This window comes from Nothoprocta perdicaria, unplaced genomic scaffold (genome assembly GCF_003342845.1).
Source record: "Nothoprocta perdicaria isolate Ctin4 unplaced genomic scaffold, notPer1 scaffold_106, whole genome shotgun sequence".
NCBI classification, from domain to species: Eukaryota; Metazoa; Chordata; class Aves; order Tinamiformes; family Tinamidae; genus Nothoprocta; species Nothoprocta perdicaria.
Window position 1 is genome coordinate 1,692,290 of NW_020454161.1, and position 13,120 is coordinate 1,705,409.

Sequence of the window (13,120 nt, forward strand, 5' to 3'; positions counted from 1 at the left end):
TTTTTTTTTTGGCATTGTTTTTCTCCATGACATTTCTTCAAAGCATGCTGCTAGCCAATGATTTTAAGTCTATTCAAATTCTTTTCTCCCTTTAAAGTAATATTAAAAGAATATGACCCAAATGAAGTATTTTGGAATGAAATGAATGTTAGGGAGTCCCCTCTAGGAAGACTTTGCTTTTTCTGACTCAATGCAAGTTCAGTTTCTTTTGTCCTGTGTCCCCTATCATCACATGGTTTGTAGTGTCACCATTCCAGACTGTCATCAGAGCCGCATTCTGACCTCAGTGATATTGGTGTAAATCCTGAATAAATCCACCAGTCTCAGTGGAGCTGCTCAGATTTGCACAAGGCATCTGACAGCAGAATCTGGCTGTAGGCATTTGTTCTGGAGAGACAGAGTAACCATCTTTTATTAATATTTCACAGCAGTCTGCAATTGAAAACAGTTGTCTCCCTCTCTCTTTCTCTCTCTTTTTTTTTTTTTTTTTTTTTGGGGGGGTGGGGGTGGGGAGTTTATTGGCTCTATCCTGCTAGGGAAATCCTACAGGCTATTTTTAGCTCTAAGCTCTGCTGCTGCATTGTGGTGTTGTACCAAGCACATGTGCTGTGTGATGAGCAGCCACACATCTGAATTGATGCACATCCTAAATCAATTTAGGTGGCTTCAATGAATCAAAATATATACTTCAGGCTTTTCTTAAATCGATTAATCCTGTTTAGAAATAAATTTTACAGTCACTGTTGTGAATATCTTATTACTTAAAAGTTTGGAGTGGATGTCATACGTTACTGCCCTAACCTGATTAACATGATTTTTGATTTGGACAAAATGATTCATATATTGTAAGATTACACTTTTAGTTATATTCTCTTTTGGAAAACTTTGGAAAACTGTGCTGCCACCACCAAGAAAAGTTGTTTATACCTATTTGAGCCAGAGGAGGCATCCTGAAAACATAGTTTCAGTATTTTATTTCAAAATGACTGTTTGATTGCAATCCTGATATAGTTTACCAAAAAATGCAGTTCTTACCCACCATCTTGATTCTGTATAAAAGCAACATAGTGAAGCATTTACATTTGTTTTCTTTTAACTGAAAATTGGATTATGCAAATCTAACCTTGCAGGAAGCCTTCATAATTAGGATAAATTGCTGGTTGAAATAGTCGGCGGGCAGGAGATGTTTTCAACCACTTTTGTTAACATTTAATAAGCACTTTCATTGCAATGCATTGGATATAAATGCCAATTTGCTCTAAGTCCTCACTGAAAAGACTGATGCATGCCTATRCATTTAGCATCTAAAAACTCTAGAAAATCCATTCTTTTATCTTCTCTGTTGAGCAGGGAAACAAGTTTCTTATCTAAATGTAAACAAACACTGGCAAATTGTACAATCAAAATTTCCAGTAGAATTTAGARGTTAAAACTACAGGTGCCAAGAGAAGGAAAGCAAGGTATTTGAGTGTGCACCATTTTACATGCACACTTACTATTTCATATAATTTGTAAGACCTGATGAGAGAGCAGCAAAGCTTATAAAGTGCACAATGTGAATAACTGAAGAGAAAGGAAATTATTAACTGCTTTGGCAATGCCAACAGAGATTTTAAGCTGTATTAGTTTATTAGCTCCAGATTTTCACTGGTTCATTTTCTTTTTCCTTTGAAAGAAAACAAACCGAGAAAGTAAGTATGAGAATTTATTGTTAATGCACTATCCAGTTTGCTAGACAATAATTCAGATAGACTTAGTCATCCTGCACCAAGATATTATTTTTGTGTTCTCCTTATGATAAACATAATAGCCATGTTATCATTTTGGCTTAAATGAGAAGATCCCAGAGGATCAGATCTAAAGTAGATGAGCTAAATAATATGGCAGCATAAATATTTCTAGAGCAGCATAATTTAAAATTTCTGGCTTCTAAGTGAATTATCTCAGTACCTTAACTTTGCATTACCCACAATGTAAACAGACTCCTATTCTGCAGAGTTCTTAAACACTTTAATAAAGTTCAATACCCGTTCAAGCACTTTGCTGAATAAGGGCAGTATTGAGCATGTTGTTGAATCTGGACTTTAATTTTGTATTTTCTTCGCTGGCTGACTTTTCAGTAGCAGGCTAAGACAATTTTCCCAGAACTGTGCTGGCATCCTCTGTAGTGGTGGCACAGAAGAAAGAGGTTTTGAGCGCCAAGTTTTGTAGCTTAGAGAAATTATTAATTTGAGTCCTTTTCAGCTGTAAAGGGAAAAGAAAAATCCAAATTTTTCCCAAATGAAAATCATTCGCAGTGGTAAGGAAAATATTTTTTGTTTYAGATATTTCTGAGGAAAATGCAAACAATGATTAAAGTAAATTAAATTGTTTTTCAGTGACTCAGACTTGGTTTGAAAGCCTTGAAAATTGAAGGTTACTTTAGCTCTAAGCCTCCTGGCTAGCATCCTCTTTCTCCTACAAAATACTGTTGCATAGAAATGTGATATTGATATCTGTTCCCCATAAAGTTGATCAAATGAATGCACACACACACACACCCCAAGCAAAAAAAAAAAAAAAAGAAAATGAGACTTGTATTGTTGTGCAACTACAGGATATGGTCCTTCCTAGTGTGCAGAACTTTTTTCTAATGAAAAGAAAGGGCTCCAACTGCTATGGCTGCAACTCTCTGAAGCGTATATATGTTATGCTTTAAGATCTGGAATTAAAACAGTATTAGTTAATCAATAGAAATGCACAATGATACTGTTTTAAAAGATATTAAAAAGGGGGGGTTCTGAATTATTTCTTCATACACTGAAAWGAAAAATATGACCTTGTTATAGAGAGGATGATTACAGTGTGACTATCTACTAGAAAAAGAGAAAATAAATTACTCAGTAATTTGATTTTTACTAATCATAAAATCTATTACAAGAGACTATCCATTGTCTTTTTCTGTACAGTTAATTGTGTCTGTTAGTACTTTTTTGGGGGTTCATTTTTACCTTCTGGATGAAACAATATTCATCTTTTCAGTCTAAATTTGGAGTCTCCCAAACTTAAAGGGAATTAAGATCCAGAATTTTGATCTTCTCTTTGCAGAGAAGTAAAATATAGTTACTCTGCAATATGCATGTCACTATATAACTTGCATTTGTTTTACTTACTGTTTTTTATTGTGCTGTCTTTATGCTAAAGGTGTTGTATATGACAGTCTGATGCTGAAGCACCAGTGTATGTGTGGCAACTATACTAACCACCCTGAACATGCTGGAAGGATACAAAGCATCTGGTCAAGGCTGCAAGAAACGGGGTTGCTAAACAAATGTGAGGTAACTAAAATAAATAAATAAATAAATAAATAAATAAATAAATAAATAAATAAATAAAGACTAGTTAATTTTCTTGTTTAAGTAAAGGGCAAATTTATTAACTTCTAGATCTGTCTTCCTTCTGTAGTAATACTTACTTGCCTCAGGGATTATTTGGAATTAATTGATGATATTTTAAAAAAATGAATTTAGGAAAGCAAACTTCTCTATCAAAAAACAAAGAATTTATACAGTAAAAGTCATTTATCTACAAACATCAAGACATAAAACCCAGACATAACATTCTCACCTTGATGCAGGGTAGTAGACAGTAGTAACTGGCACATGCACGTCCTTTCAATAACACAGTTCTTAATTTTCCAGGAAGCTAAGCTTTTACTTTTGTAATGGCATAGAACAATTTTTTTTTTTTTAATGTAGTTCTTATCACTCCATAAACATATTGCATCTTGTCTTGTTTCAGGCTATAAAGCTTCTTTTCACAAGTATTTTCATTTCTCAGGAGTAAAATGGGTATTGAAATCAGAAAAAAGAAAGAATTTTGAGCCTAATTTCCCAGATAATATCAAAGCAACTCTCTTCTGTTTCTGCTTTATATCACAAAATTGTAGACTAAAGCATTATACCTGGATTGAAAATGAGTTCCCTGGATTGAAAATGAGACCATTGGTTTCCAAAAAAGAAATCTTTAGCTCCTACTTGTTGCTCCCCTTGAGTGTTGCAGCACTGTCAAGTTCTGCAAAAGCACGTGGCAATTGAGGGAATTTACTGCACTGCAGCACAAGTTTTGAAAAAGCTCAGTGCAAGCTACTGGTGAGGAAAATAATTGTTTGCTTCCATTTTGCAGGATCCCACAAGTTGCCTGGGCTAAAATGTTCATTTTTWAATTTATTTTTCTTTATATATTTCGATTCTTTTTAACAAATCCAAAGTGACTTAGAAAACAGCTCTTTTTCTGACAGGAATTAGTGACTGTCTGCAAAGATTTGCTGCAATATAAGGAGCCAAGCACATTGTGCTCTGAGGTACTTAYTGTGAACACAGTAAATGGATTTGTTGTATATGCTCCTCTAACTAGATGGCAGCACTCTAACAGGCTAATTTTTTTTTAGCTCAGATAATTTTTTCAGTCCTGGAGAAGGCTGTCTTCTAAACAAGTTCCTAAGCTGTGCATCACATGAGTGATCTGAGTGAGGATCACATACCTAGGGAGTAAGTTAAAGTTGAACATGCAGTCGAGTTCTTTACTAAAAGGAGGCCAACTTGCCTGGTAGACACAARACCTGTAATATACAGAAAAGGAAAGAGAGTAAGGAGAGAGAATCAGTGAAATGCAATGTGCTACCATGTTTTTTTTTTTCCTTTTTTTTTTCCCCCAATAATAATAAATATTGCTGAAGAGTAAAGGGAATGGAATCTGGAAAAGATTTTGGCTGGTAAAATGGTGTAGGCTGGTTCTGAGATATATGCAGTTCCAYAGATTCCTGGAAGATTTAAAGTTTCCTCTCACATTTCTGCAATTTCACAAATTGAAATATAGCTTACTAGATGCTACCAACTCCAGTGAGTAGGCAGAGAGGAAGTAAATCGAATGACATACAATTAATTTTGACTTCTATTGTCTTCAAATGAGGCTGGGATGTGAAAATAGCTGCCAAATTGAAAATGGTGATGATAAAATTTTGAGGTGCTTCAGTGTGAATATGGTACATAGATCTGGTGCATAGCTGGATACATAGCTAAAAAAAATGGATTACATTTGGTGATCTAATCTGTCTTTTGTTCCATTGAACTGTTTTTATCATTTGCTTGACATTAATCATGTCTTGAAATGCGCTTGCTTTTCAAAAATAAGACTGAAGTGATTTGCTTCACTGGTGCTTGGATTCTTTAAAGAAGTTATTCAATCAAACAGTCTTGAGTCTCTAAAGAAGAAATTATTGCATTAATCAAGAAGTCATGGACTATAACCATTAAAYTATAGTGCAGAATGTAAAATGCTAGGAATGCAGAGCCAGAGCATCATAAGTTCTTTTACTGACTTCTAAATGCACATTAATATTTCTTCATGTAATTTCTTACTATAATTTCCCAAGTTTCTGTCTGAAGGAGTGAGGCAATATGGAGAGACCTGTTGATCAGCTTCTGGCATGTCCATTGCCTTGTTCAGGCACATCAACATGCCACAGTCATTTAGGAAACTGCTGTCAGTGCAAACCTACATGAAGTTTTTCTTTAAAAAGTGGTACCAGATTGGTCTGTGCAGCAGAACTCAGCATTAGCTGGCAAGCCCTATTGTTAACAACAAAAGGATGTTAGCAAGTATTTCAGCTAGTACTTTTGGCCTGAGGAATGCCTAGGAAGCAGGTGAATTAGCAAGGCTATAGTCTCACTCTTCAGCTGATGAGGCATTTTCAGCACCAAGCTAGGGCAGTCAGAGGTAGCTCCGACCTCTTTGCCTTGCACTGCACCATGCACAGCTGTGTGCCAGCAGGGCTCTCTCCATTTTCTTGCTCTGCCAAGAATCCTTAATGGAAGTGAGCAATCAGTGTCTATATCATGTTTTTGTTATCTTCATCAAGGAGTAAGACTTGGTTCCTAAAGCATGTGGTGTGGATTAACCCTGTCACACTGTGCAGGTCTGAGACCCTGAGGAGGAGAGTGCCCATGTGTATGGAGAGCGAGGCACCATCACGAGCCACACAAGGGGTAGCTTTTGCTAACTGCAGTGAGCTCTGTGTCAGCCCCACATATGTTGCACTCATAGCCCCCATCTGTAGCTTATTTAAAATACAACTTGGTAAAATCATAACACCGTTTGACTGGGATACTTAAAGCTGTGTCTTCACTACAAAATTAAATGTGCTCGGGACTGTTCTCCACTGATCAGGCCAACTGGCATGGAAAGTCCTATGTTCATACTATCAGGAWTCCTCCTTGGCCCATGCCAGCAACCAAAACATGTCTGGGAGCCGTTTGGGAGAGCACTAGTTGCTCCTCAGCCAAAACGGTGTGAAGGACCACTTTAGCAACTTAATAGTAGAGATGATTGTGTTCCCCTGCCTGGGAATGTTTCCTGGCACTGCTCAATTTACTGTAGCAGACGCAGCCGAAAGAACTTGCTTCTCCAGACTATATTTTGTCTTCCTATCCATAGGTATTTGAGCTCTGGAGTTATTCAAACTAGGATTTGCAAGAGTTTTGCTAAATCAAAAAACTAGTTCTGGATTTTTTTTTTTTTTTTTTTTTTTTTTTGATCCTGCCACTCTTCTAAATGGATGGAGCACTTCTCTTATCAGATTTCACAAGACAAAGGAAAAATAAAAAGATTCAGAGAATTATCTTAGTGAGTTTACAAAGTTACTAAAGACTGAGTACAAGGCAAGAAAATGAAGATATTTTCCTCCTCTACTGTTTTTTGTTTGATTGTTTTGTTTTGTTGGTTTTTTTTTTTTTTTTGAATGTTAGACAAAAATAAATTATTAGACTAATTTTTCATTAGGTTAACAATTTGGCTTCTGTTTTTTGAAATGCCTGTTTTCCATTTGGTAAAGGCTGATGCACATAGAACAGTTAAATGTCAAAGGGTGGCACCAGAAGAGGGCAACTAAGAGATGCARATATTGGCATGAAAACATCTCTTGTCTTTTTTCAACTTGTTTTTAGTAAAGAGCAGTACATAATTGCTCTACCTTTGGGAAAAATGAAGGACTGAATTATGTTTTGGCAGTGGTTTCTCCTTTCTACTTGATCTGTGGAGTATTTGCAGTCCTCCTGTGGGACCATAATATATGCACACATGAATGACATGTAGCTATAGTGACCACCAGAGTTTTAGAAATGAAAAGAAGGTCCTACTGACTGCTTCTACCTCTGTTTCCCATAAGGATGGTGACTCGGCAACATCTTCTTTTTCAACATAGAATTTCATCCAAATTTTCATTTTTTTGGCTTAGGGAGACCCCTTGCAGCTCCTTCTGTCTGCATCTCATGGACTGAAGGGCTTCAGAATAGAAGAATTTAAAATCCAAAACCCCTTGAATTGGTCATGTTTCATGGACTGAAGTAAAGAAAAGAAATTCCACACTCCGAATCTTAGTTTACCAAAAAAAAATAAAAGAAAAGAAAACTTTTGTTGAACCTACTCCTGTTAGATGCTATAAAACATTACTTCTCTGTGTGTGCATGAATGTTACTGTTGCCTGTAGGACACACACATGCAAGATGTGAGTGTATGGAATGGCCAAAGGATTTATATTATCTATGAGTATTAAAAAAAAAAAAAAAAAAAGTAGAGGATTAAAAAACAATGAGAAATCTCAGAAAGGCAAGAAAGACTCAAAAGACTTTGTTTACAAAATACATATAAAAAGGAAATTTCAGAGAATAGCCATATAGATAGCTGCAGTAATGGGAATAGACATCTTATACTGAGACATGAGTGAGGAATACTGCTTAAGCTCTATCAACTCTTCTTAGTTTAGTAGAGGAACATGGACAATGTCACTTTTTTTTCAATCACTGACTGTGTAAGAGTTTATCCTGCTGGAAGTATAACCAAATCTTTATGTTCACAGAGGTTATCTGTACTGAATTTTAAGGGTCTATTTTAAATAAAATACCAGATTAGGCAGTCCTTTCTGACCTTATATTCTAAGAAAGGTGAAAGTATTTTCCTGTTGTGGAGAGAGCTGTCTATTTCTAGAACCTTTTTTGAAGAAATCAGATGCAGTATTTTGCTCTCCTGAGATGTCCCAGTTGATGAGAGAACAACATGTGTGAGGGGAAAAAATAAACAAAAATGCCCATGTACATCAGAGAAGAGTGACTTGTCTTTTGTTAGGGAAGTGTGACAAAAAAGTGAACTTTTTTGAAAAGTTTCAAAAAACTTTTTGAAATTCTTCCCAAATGGAACAAATACTCTTCATGTCTTCTGCTATGCCATTTTGGGTTCTCTAGGAAAGAGAACATCTTTTCACTGGCTTTAGGTGGAAAAATGCGTGTATCTGAAGTTATAACAATATTATGTTGTGCTGCCTGGTAGCTCGTGCCAGTAAGAACTAGAAACTATTACTTTGTATAACTGAAAATATATGATTCCAGATTCTGATTGCAGACTTACGACATGCTTTTGTAGATCTGACATCATTATGTAAAAAGAATTATTCTTAGCAATTTTTTGAGTCTTTTTAATCCCACTTATTTTTCCCCTCTCTGTGGGACCATTAAATGACTGGAATTTGAATCTTACTGAAATTCTATGACAGAGATACAAAGGTGGGGAAGAAAGGAACAGCAGATGGGGTGGGGAGTGCAGAAACAGCACATATATGTGAACAGTTTTCCCTCCCCATCCTSCTATGCTGGAGAAGCAGTGGGGAAGTGGTAGCTCTGGGCTCTGCCCTCCCTTTCCTCCAGGCCTGATGTCACCTGGAGCAATGACACCTCTTTGATGCTCTTTGACTTCCCTTCCACACTATTTCTGCACCAGCTCTTTAGGTTTGGGAGAATCTGCCGGGTATCACTGGATGATACCTAGTTAACTGCTTAAATTCTCCTGCTCTCCCATCTTYCAGGGACCACTTACAGACCTTGTCCCATTGGCACAAAGCTCTTTGCTCCACAGGATATCACAGAGCTCCCTGTTGTAAGAGTCATGTCTTCTGTGCGTCCTTTTACAGTTCAAGTGATATGGCATTTAGCAGCACTTAAAAAAAGAGCCAGACAATTAACTATTTTAAACATGTTTTAAAGARTTCTTATATAACTGGTAGAAAATATATGACTGGGAGTGAGTATTTTATTCAAGGTTCTTTGATGTGACCTTCCTCAAGTATCTCTTTACTTTTCTTATACAGTTGTTTTAGCTGTCCTAAGAGCTATCCTCCCTTCGCTGTTTCTCAATTCTCTGTGGAGAATTGAGTATATATATATTTTAAAAATTTATTAGAAACACAATCCTTAGTGAGAATGGATGAACAAATAAATATTACCGATCACCTCACTTGTGAAGAAAAAACATGTTATCTGGCCCAGAAGAACTATTAGAAAGTTTACTGACTCCATGAAGTGACATAGTGTACTGAATTTCATTGCGTAACTGAGTGTTAAAAGGATGTGAGTGCACTGCTACAAATTCCCATGTGAGACTGGGAGAGGCCTGAAGAAATGAGAGATGAAAAAAAAAGGTTTGTTAAGTCATTTAGTTCTTCGATCATTCACTAAAATGTTTTTTTCCATTGCTGTGTCCAGTTGGTTTTAAGCACTGCAAGAAATAGGGCTTCCACCATTTCCCTGGAGGAATTTGTTCCACAGTCATCTAGATTTAACTCTTAGGAAATTTTTCCTGATTACTCAGAAAAAAAAAAAAAAAAAAAAAAGCTACTACTTAACTCAAAATGCTCTGCCTGGTTCTTCTGAACCATCTCAGAAAACTAGTTTTTATTTTTTTTTTACTCAATGCACATTCTCTTCAAATATGTTTAATACTGCTTTCTTCTGAAAGCACAGAGGAGAGGTTAGTGCTTTCAGGTGCATGTGAAAAGATATAACATGAATGACAAATTAACTTCTAGGAGAACTAGTTATGAGCGGTATTTTTGTAACCAGGTTAATCAGTCTATTAAAGAGAGGAGGGTCTAGTGAGATAAATCCTCTGTTTTTAGACCTTGACAGTCAGACTGATTCACAGCCTCGTTCCTGAGATGCTTTGCCCCAAGCAACCAACAATGCAAAAAGAATATGAGACACTAAAATCTCTCTGTTTTCCCTCTATCTTATCCAGTTATCAACAGGAAAAAATGATTTTGGGATCAGACTTTGTTGACAGGGGTGGTTATTATAMCTGAACCTTAAAAAAATCTTGCTTCATTTTGCCATAACTACAAAGCTTGTGCCACACGAACAAAAGCAGAGAAATAATTGGGGTTTTTTTTGCAGCATGTAACTCCAAACATATAGTAGAAATATGTCTGCCAAATAAGAAACTGTTAATCATTTCTTCCTTATTTCCTGTGTTCCTTTCTTCCTCAAGTGATAGTATTTCAAAAGATTTAGAGAAAGATGTCTGAGATTTTTTAATATTGATTTAAGTGTGGAAAGTAAAGGTTGGAGAAACAGAGAGGAAAATTACACTTACATTAAAGGTAGAGAAGCAAATAACTTAACATATGTGGCAGAAGAAAAATAAAAAAAAAAAAAGAAAAATCCAGGGAGATCAAACATATATTTGAAGGGAAAAAATAAAGAAAAAAATTAAAGTTTAAAACTTTAATTTTCTTCCTCTCCCTGGCTCTCCTCTCTGTGATCATGTTCTTCCAGCAACATAAATTGCTGGTACAAGTCATATGGCAAAACACATTAATCCTCACTCAGAATACATCTGCAGTTTACAGGTGTGAATAAGCTTTTGTTCTTCCAACTAGAAGTTGCCTATCTAACTTTCTTATTTACAAAACATTTCACCTTCTAGTTTCTATCTTGTAATATAATGTAGAATAGAGGGAGATTTTTTTTGTATATGTGAAATCTTGTATTAAGTTAACTCGGCAAAACCTAAGTGAAGCATTTGTAATAAACCACTCATGCATTTGTTTTTTATATAGCATTACTTTAATAAACAAATCAGTGTCACATTCCTGAATGACGCAATTTCAACCCATTATTAATCATACTAAATGTTATTTTGGACCTTTACTTTTTTTTTTTTTTTCCTAAATATTGTCAGTGGAATATTGTAGGCCTCTGCTGTTTTCTTTCAGCGAATTCGAGGTCGAAAAGCCAGTCTGGAGGAAATACAGCTGGTTCACTCTGAACATCATTCACTGCTGTATGGCACCAGCCCCCTGAACAGACAGAAGCTGGACCCCAGGAAACTCCTAGGTCTGTACAGGCCTCTATTCTACTGAGAACAGCACATTCCAGCACTGTCATTAGTCATAGCTGGTGTCAGTTTAAAATACTTGGCAAGCAGTGTGACAAAAATTCACTTTTTCCAAATCCATTGCTATGTGGAATGAGAATGTTACAATGGAAGCCAAATATAGATTAGCAAAATGCACAGGCTGGAAAACAGCAATAGAAGTTTCTGCACGTTTGTTTCAAAATCATCTAAATGTTAACCCTTCACTGCAATTTGTTCTCCATTGGAGCGCAATGACAAATTGTAATACAGTTGGTTTTCTGTCTCCTGGTGTTCTTCGATTTGAAAATGGGAGTTAAACACTTGCTTGTCAGAATTGCTTGTTTGCTGTTCTCATTCGCTTTATTTCAATCAATATTTGYGCTGTACTAAGTATAGACACTATGCTTAGATCTTGCTGTGTAATTTATTTTAATGCTTTCCCATTATGCTGGATATGATACTTTTTCAATAATAAGAAAACATACTAATATAGTAAATAGATCTACGGATTTATAGAATATCAGAAAACTGACAATACTGTCATATGAAATATCTCTGTGCATAGCCTGCGCTCACTGTTTGCTCATATTTTAGGAATAGTAGGGTTAAATTTAGTGCTGTAGCACAAAGCAGAGGATCTCATCAGACCTTCTATACTGAATGTGAAAGGAAACACAATACTGCATTTTGGAAATAAGCTGTGTAAAATCCTTCCCCTTTATATCTCAGCACAATAGATGCAATACTAGAAATCTCTGCTATTTTTGTAACACTCACTCTAAGATATGGAGTTTCCCCTAAATGTAATAAAACAAAAACAATACTCACTGTCAAAAGAAATGGCTGCGTACACTGCTGGTAAAATGTGGAAATAATTTTACTTTGGAAGTTGGTGCTAAGAGCTTCTTCAGCAAGGCAGGTTTGCTTCAGTGAAGACTAGATAATAGTCTCCATCACAGTGTTTTCTGGCCTGATATTCCTTCTTAGAAAAGACATCATCAAAGGTTAAAATACTTGCGGTATGGTGCRTTAAGACAGACATTTGAATTGTCTATTTACAGGAGATTCCCCCTTAAAGAAAAATAAAAAAACAAGTCTAGGGTAATTTTAAAATTCCCGCAAAATGAAAATTTGAAAGCATTTTGATTAATTGATTCGGTTCATCCACATTGTCAAAATGTTCCATTTTGTTGGAGTCAAGCATTTCATTTAGATTTTATTGGTTTTAATTCATTTCATTTTAATTTTTACATTACTAAAGCATAGGAAGATATAAAATATCATTCCCCATTTTTCATCTGAAAGGCTGACTAGCATATGAGATGAAGTTTCTCTTATGAGGTGAAAAAAGTAACACACCTGGATTTTCCTGATTCATTCCTGCCCATCTAGAAAGACTGCAGAAAGTTGTGTTTATCTAATCCCAGAAAATCATTTCTTTGCTCACAGTTCTTTGATTCAATGCTCTTTCCCTCTTTTATTCGACACTCAGTTCGGAACATATATTCTCTGAGTTTATATCAAGATCATGCTCCTATCATATAATCTGAGAATATCCTTGGCTTAATGCCCTCCTCTYTCTGTTTGTAGGATGTTTTCCTGATGTCTCTCACAGCCGTTTACCAAGACAACAGTCAATGAAACACCCTTTGCACATGCCTGTGTCTGTGTTCTGGCTGGAGGTTTTAATCATTTGAGCTTTCTGACTCTTATATGAAGGAACTYAATTGTCTCATGTTTTCTCACATGAAGTATAAATGTTCCACTTTTCATTGTCCACAGTTCAGTGATGTTGAACCCGAAAAATACTGACATAAAAATTAACATTTGGGTTTAGTATAAAAATTCAAAATCATATAGAAAAAATGAGAAAAATCTAAAGGAAATATTTCTGTTCAAA

The 13,120-nt window shown here is 35.7% G+C and overlaps 1 protein-coding gene across 1 annotated transcript in view; it reads left to right on the plus strand.

Moving 5' to 3' along the window:
- HDAC9 (histone deacetylase 9) overlaps positions 1–13,120 on the plus strand; it is a 324,682-nt gene that overhangs the window by 278,462 nt on the left and 33,100 nt on the right. The window contains exons 15-16 of the mRNA XM_026044923.1: positions 3,184–3,317; positions 11,078–11,198. Coding sequence (XP_025900708.1) covers positions 3,184–3,317; positions 11,078–11,198 — 255 coding nt within the window. The remainder of the gene's footprint in view (positions 1–3,183; positions 3,318–11,077; positions 11,199–13,120) is intronic.